Raw genomic sequence first — 7,576 nt, forward strand, 5'->3', positions numbered from 1 at the left:
AGTAAAGTTCGATAGTCGTGCGGAGTTATAGAGCACGTGCGAGAAGAGTCAATATAAGCGTGCGATAATGACGCACGTCAGATCCGAAAATAAAGGTTTTATTAGCTGTCATCCACTATGTAAATCCCTATATAAGAGGACCGAGCGACCTTGTTAAGGAGGGGATCTTTTTGAGAGCTTAGACTTGGAATTGAGGAGAGAGAAAGATTGTTTTTTCTCCAAGTTAGAGTCCATCTCAAATCTTGTAACTATACTGAAGATTTTATGAATGAATGTATGAATTTTAAGATAATTACTCGAATTGGTATTGAGATTTCATCAAGGGTGTGGTTGTGAGATTTCCTGCAACTACAACTATCGTAATATACTAAATTTAAAGTTAAACCTTGGATGTCCTGATATATTAGGGAAATTGAAAAACAAAGTGGAAACTCTCTGTCAACACGCTCTATATCAAGTCTTCTGGGTTAATGCAAATTCTTTCTTGGATATATAGATTTCTGGATTGTTAGTTAACTTCATACTAATATACGAACATTAGCCACCGTGGTACCGAGGTGGACAGACGCACGTGCATATTACAAGACCAAGTCGTTATTAAGTAATCTAGCTCATGTATTCTAGCTAGATAATTAAGTCCGACCTAGTCCAGATTATTTGCTATCTTCTAGATCTCTTGTCTATAAATATAGGGTATTCCTTTATATATTCCCAGAAAATACTAACGACACCCCCATTAGTTAGTTATGTTAGTTATAATTTGATTAACATGAAAATTGTTGGATTATTAAAAAATTTTGATATATATACCCCTTATATATAACCATAAATAAGTAAAATCAAAATGTAATTGCGGTATAAAATAATATCTCTATAAATTTTTCTTCCAAATAAAGAACGTAATTTAATTGTGAGATAAAAAGTCTAAAAATTGAATCATATTACGATGAACTCAACATTTAAAATTTTCTTCAAAAACGTCATAAACCAAGTTTTGAAGTGATTCTCATGGGGGATGCAAATGATTTGAAATAAGCACATATGATTAATAAGTACAGCTAAAAACATCTTTTTAAGCTTTGCAACCAAAGTAACGATCATCCCTTATCTGGACCTTCTGTTCTTTGTAAGGAGCATCCCTTTGCGAGTTTTATCCATGAAAAAACAGTGGGGTAGGATCATAGTTTAATGTATCATTAGCTTTTAGAAATTTAACTAATGTGTACATATTAATATCTCATTCCTTTTGCCATTGTTTTGAATGTAACAAAAATGATATGTGCCCAAAATAAGCCCTAAACTCAAGTCGGAGGATGATCAACTATTGTGAAAATCAATTCAATTCGAAACTTAGGGCTTCTTTTGCAAATTTTGACTGTAGTGTAATAATTGATTTTCAGAAACAATCTTTCATTATCAGATCTGTGAAGAGAACAGAGAATAAGAGTAATTAAATACTATTGTCATCAATTTCGGAATTTAGAGATGGTAGGTTTGTTTATCGTGGGGTATGCGAATTTAAAAATTTGATTAGGTAGGTAGATAATTGTTGGGAGTATACTAGATAAAGGGATACCGTTAGTATTTCTGGGGCTATATAGAGGAAAACCCAAAATATATATTATGATTCGTAGACATGATTATAATGATATAATCTTAACATCTTAGTGTCAATTTTTTTTACCCCTATATATATATATGCATAGGCCTCATAGATGTAATTGTAAACCTATCTCTCGAGTTATTGGGATCTCTAAGGAGCACAAGCAACCTAAGTACTGAGAGATTTTTTGATGGGGACATATTTAGAAGGAGGCATGGGGACGAATAACAAACTGACATTTACCGATTAAAAGAAAAACATTTGGAAGGTTTATAACGAATTTAAGTAACCATCGTACACTCCCAAATTACCCTTGGTTTAAATCAAAACAAATATTATTAGTTAGTTAATTTAGGTATTAACGTGAATTAGCAATCAAAAAATTCCTAAATCAAAGTCAACACAAACCGATTGTAAAAGGTAAGAAAAAAGAAAACAATCTCACATAACAAGTGCAGGTGATCCTTAGTACTACAAGATGCGGTGTTGTCAATTTAGCTCAAGACTTCAAATACCTAATCTGCATCAGGCTGTAACCAATGACAGTTTAGTGTGACTTTTACCACGAATGAATCAATTTGCAGCTCGTGACTTAGAATTCCTAGTTTGCAAGGTCTCTAAGCAGAGTTGGAAGATATCTAGTAAAACTCGATGTACACACACTGTAGATTCTGTAATGATGTCAACTTTTTTTTCGTTTGAGATAATGTGGATGCATAAGCAGTAATGCACTTTACAGAGATGTAAATGTAATCGAACAAACTCTGTCTATGAAATGCCACTTTTTGTTAGAGCAACACTTGCTCTTATCGCTCATTATTGAAATCTTTCTCTCACAGCGATTACTTGAATTAAGACTGTAAATATTATTTTCTTCCTTTTTATCAGTATTTTAAGAATATTCGGTCCTTAAGGTATTTAATTTAATTTAGGAAAAAATAATCTACCATCTCGATCGATGTATTTAAAGCTAGCACTAATTTAGGGAAATAAGAAGCTGCAATTTAGGAGAAAAGATGAAAGCCGTTAATAAAATTTGTTTGATTTAAAGAATGGGTAATTTGGGGTATAAGATGGTTATTTAATTTCCCTAAAAAATGTCTAAAAATAAAAGACAAATACTGATTTGCAATATACTGATTGTAATCTATTGTCTATGCTCTGCTAAGAGAGCTTCCATCAAATACAATTTGCTGCAACTGTTAATGCTTACAATATATCCATTCTATCAATCAAAAGAAACTTGCAAGTCAGTACAAGTTTAACTAAAATTCCCAGTAACTCAAAATGTTGCCGACCGTATTACAGAAAAAGAAGTTGAACCTCCCAGCACAACTGAACTTCCCAGTATCTCAAAGAACTTAGCCGTATAACGAAAAAAAAAAGAAAATTGAAGTTCAACTTCCTATTCTAGTGTATAACTTCAGTTGAGCTTAACAGCCTGAATCACCTAAAAATATTAACAAAAGCTTCGCAGTAGCACAGAACTTTTTTGCAAACAGCTTGAACAAGCAATGTTATGGGCTTCATGAAGAAAACAAATTTTTAACCTTTTCCTTTTATGAAAGAAATGGAGAAGGTCTGCTATTATTTACGCGTTTAATTACCAACCGAACTGTACATCATCAACTTCATAATGGAGAATAATGAGCAGTGCGGCTGAATTTGTTTCAATTGTCAGCCGAACTTCACTCTATATCCACCGTAAATCATAATTTTTTTTCGAAATAATATATCAATCAAACACAAAAGAGAAATAAACATGAGTTTGTCGGATATAATTCTTTTGTACATTTCCATTGACCAAAAGAAGAGAGAAAGGAAGGAAAAAAAGTATGGAAAGAATTAAAAATTTAGAAAATATATAATTTTTCTAGAAAAGTAGATAGTAAACTAATCAAGGATAATTAAGCAATTTTCCATCTTAGGCGCCCCTTATCATACAACACTAGTTAGCATAATTAGTCCGTAACCTTGAGATAATTAAGCAATTTTAATACTCCCTTCGTTCCATTTTAGATGATATTTTTGGAGTTTTTCACGCAGATTAAGAAATGGTGAGAAATACTATGAAAATGTTCCACCCATATATAACCTAGAGAAACGTCATCAAACATTAATTGTTATTATTACATTTGAAAATAAACCTATAGTTGTAAGACAAAATGTAAGGATGATATTGATAGTTTTATGGAAAAATATGAGAACTTTCGGCATTATGGAACAAAAAAATAACCCTGAAACATCATCCAAAACGGAACGGAAAGAGTATTAAATATATTATTCTGGGCTCAAGCCCGCTGATGAGTAAGCCCAAGTATTTGTCAGGATGTGCGCAAATTCCGTGTTCCCTATAGTCTTTGTCATAGATTGGTTAACTCCATACCGACATGATATGCAACAGAGTCTTGGCAATAGGAACCAACATAAAGAATGTTATCCTAATTGTCATATTTATCAATTCCGCACAAAAGAGTTGAATGTCAACCAAGACCCATGAAGGTCAAAATAGCCAGACCAGCTGACAAAAGTGGCACATGGTGTAACTCCATTATCCAATTATTAATCATTAAAATAAACAACTTGACGATAAATGCATATAGATCTATAAATGCAGATATAGACGATGCCATTCTTCATCCTTCAACTCAACATTCTTCATCTTTCAGCACCGATTCACTCGAAAAACCAAATTTCTAGCACTTCGTAAACTTCTGTATCAAGTAAGTAGTATTGCACAACTATTCTTCTTTTCTTTCCAATATTAATGGGTTTAAGCTTCTTTCATTACTCTTTTCTCCGGTTGTTAAACAACTGTATCTTAAACGGTCAACTGAGTCGACTCGTACTTGTCGTTCCACTAGCATCAATAGCCATATTTTCGACCCATTTACTTGATGTGTATCGGAATTGGCAAGCCTAATTAACACAGCTTTACTTTTAGTTTTTTTCTTGTGAAATTATGCAATTTCTGGCGCTAAGTTACTGTTCTTGATTAGTAAATGGTGAAATTGAAGATTTTTTTTGCTGTTGTTGTATTGATAGGGAGTTTGCTTATTGAGGAGAATTAGAGTTAAAATGAGCTGCAGTACTGGGAGAGTATATTTTGTAGGAAATGGGCAGGCTGCAACCGTTGAAGATTTAGATGCTAGTAGGGAATCGGATCACCCAGAGCTTTTGACACAGGTTTGTTGCAGCATACAAAATGGTCTTGCAATGTGAATTCCTTTAATTTGCTGGTTTGGGGTTATTCACCAGTCCATGTATGACTTGACAGGTTTATATGGAATCCAGGCTGAAACACGACAATGTAATTGAGCTCGTTGGTTATCATGTTGATGGAAGTCCTTGTGTTCCTGCATTTGAGTTTGATACCATGGGGTCTCTTCATGATATTCTACATTGTATGTAAAAATCTAAAGTTATTACTTCGAATTCATGGATAGTACCGGGCATGTCATTACTAGAGGGTAAAGCTCAAGTTGTTATGTGTTATGTCTTCCTGTAGGGGGAAAAGGTGACATTGAAGGAGCAGAACAAGGTCAGGTTTTATCTTGGGCTCAGCGAGTAAAAATTGCTGTAGATGTAGCGAAGGGGGTGAGGGATTTGCATGATAAGGCGCAGTCTAACACTATCCATCATGATGTCAATTCTAGCAATGTGTTACTTTTCAAAGATCACGTTGCAAAACCCGTTGATTCCGACTTGGAAAATCAAACTCCTGTTGTGGAAGCACGCCTTGCAGCCTTCGATTTGGGACCATTTTCCAAGTATGTTGCTTTTCAAGTGAAAGGCATGACAGAGTGCTACCTGCATTCCGTTGATACTACAATCGTGACCTTATTGTTTCGCATTGTGTTGATTTCAGGAGTGCAATGACTGGACAACCAGATCCAAAGGGTGATGTTTACAAGTATGGGGTAGTTCTCCTGGAGCTCTTGACTGGGCGTAAGCCGGTTGATCTTACACTTCCAAAGAGGCAACAGAAACTTGTAAAATGGGTATGCATCAATGGATACTGATTATTACTTATTGATCAAAATTCTTAAAAGTAGAAAACAAAATATCCACCCCCGGCTTGTCTTCTAACCGAAATCATTATTTGAATTTTGTGTTTTGTTGCAGTTCATGAAATCTCTTGCAAGTTATCAAGAAACCGTAGATTGTATTACTAGCATCAATGAGGACTTGGTCCGACAGTGCGTTGACGAAAGACTAGGGGAAGATTATCCCCCAAGAGCCGTTGCTAAGGTAAATAATATGAGATTCAACTAGTTGCAAACTTGCAGTCCCATGAATTCTTATTTTTCCCGGACCTTTCTTAGACACTATCTTCTAATTTACTGTTTTTTTGTCTCCTCCCTTACGACACAGGTGGCTGCAATAGCAGAAATGTGTTTGAATCCGGAACCTCTATTTAGGACAAATATGAATCTCGTTATCAGATCACTCGAACCATTGTTACGCTACAATACCAATGTACCACCTGTTGCTGAAGCATGAAGCTCGTGAATCCCCTCCTTCCCCGACTTACTGTTTTATCACATGGTAGCTCTAAATTGTTAACACCATTTCCATTAGCTTGAACCATTAATTCACTTTATAAACTTCGATTGATATGACACTTCCCTTTGTTTATGCTTTTTTGTAAATTTGTTTTTGTTTCTTATTCACCTACTTCTGTAAGTAGTTCCATAATGTTGTTATGATTTGTGCCAATAAAATCAAAATGCAACCAATTTTTACTAGACAATTTTGGTTCTTGCCTTATAATGGCGCAGCTGTTACGATTTTTCATGTGCTCGATTAACTCTAAATTAGTTTTTTGGTTAATAACTGTTACCTTCATAATGGTGGTCACAACATTTTGTAGCAATAATCACCGTTTAACTCTTACGAGTTTAAGCACTTGGAAAGCGTTATAATTTGTTATAACTGAAATGGCTAAAAGAAGTTGCTGATTCATTGGTGATGCATCAACATAATATAATATTCAATTTATAGATACATAATTTAGGATCATTGAACTTCATGATAATCACACAATAATATACAAACAGAGCTTATGGAAAATACCTTATAACACTAATCTGTAATCCCTTAACGATCAACTGGAGTGGCAGTAATACCGTACGGAGGTCTTGGTTTCTCCTTCTTCACCTCTTACATTATGAATAATCGATTCTCCGAACCCAATATCGATGGCTAGTGTGTTCCTCTTATAGGTAGAAGGAGGACAAGTTCCTAGGATTTAGTTGTAGCATTAAATCTCGACCGTCCATCAAAGAAGAGATGTATTAGGAATCTGACTCCTTATATAAACCAGGTTATAGATATTTAGCAATATCCTAGTTATAACCAAGATTCTCACATGGGCCAAATAAAGATAATTAATCTCATAATAAATTATCTTACATTCTCCCACTGGTCCATGTGATTATCTAGTAATGGTTAACTACAGGATTCATAAGGCGCGCGTAATTGCTAAACATAATATATTAGTGGTTAACGTAATACCTTGATTAAATAAGTTACTCATGCGAGTCATAGCGGTTGCACGTTGTCTTGTTATCAACATGTTCCCTTCCATGTACCACAACATAAATAACTTACTCAACTAGGCCTTTAAGAGAAGTATCATAATGGTCCAGTGATGTCTATAAAAGAAAGACAATTTCTGTTAACATTCATCCATTCACATAAGTATATACTAAACATGGATACATAAATAATTCAGAATGACATTAGTAAGAGCTCAATAAGTGTTCAAAAATAAGCACATAAATTAGCTGAAAATAATCAATTACTCCCACAGACCTAAGATTTCAATCTTTTCTTAAGAGGTCTTAAAAGGTAATGGTTCAATAAGTGCTTCTGCGGATGCAATTCTGCTAAAGCAATAAATGAACAACTATTGTTTCTGAATTACTTGATTCACGCATATATACTCAAGGTTCATGTGTTTTGTTCCTT

At 34.3% G+C, this 7,576-nt stretch overlaps 1 protein-coding gene across 1 annotated transcript; it reads left to right on the forward strand.

The window, feature by feature from the left end:
* The first annotated feature begins 4,228 nt into the window (after positions 1–4,228).
* Positions 4,229–6,356, forward strand: LOC113292577 (pto-interacting protein 1-like). Its single transcript, XM_026541464.1, has 7 exons — positions 4,229–4,326; positions 4,649–4,789; positions 4,881–5,007; positions 5,112–5,373; positions 5,472–5,604; positions 5,729–5,854; positions 5,978–6,356. The coding sequence occupies exons 2-7, from the start codon at positions 4,682–4,684 to the stop codon at positions 6,104–6,106; spliced, it is 885 nt and encodes a 294-aa protein (XP_026397249.1). The 5' UTR covers positions 4,229–4,326; positions 4,649–4,681; the 3' UTR covers positions 6,107–6,356.
* Positions 6,357–7,576: the final 1,220 nt, after the last annotated feature.

This window comes from Papaver somniferum, chromosome 7 (genome assembly GCF_003573695.1).
Source record: "Papaver somniferum cultivar HN1 chromosome 7, ASM357369v1, whole genome shotgun sequence".
Taxonomy (NCBI): Eukaryota; Viridiplantae; Streptophyta; class Magnoliopsida; order Ranunculales; family Papaveraceae; genus Papaver; species Papaver somniferum.

Coding starts and splice junctions, on each gene's coding strand:
- LOC113292577 (XM_026541464.1), top strand. CDS start 4,682: ATGAGCTGCAGTACTGGGAGAGTATATTTTGTAGGAAATGGGCAGGCT. Junction 5,008..5,111: donor TCTTCATGATATTCTACATT/GTATGTAAAAAT, acceptor GTCTTCCTGTAG/GGGGAAAAGGTGACATTGAA. Junction 5,855..5,977: donor CCCCAAGAGCCGTTGCTAAG/GTAAATAATATG, acceptor CTTACGACACAG/GTGGCTGCAATAGCAGAAAT.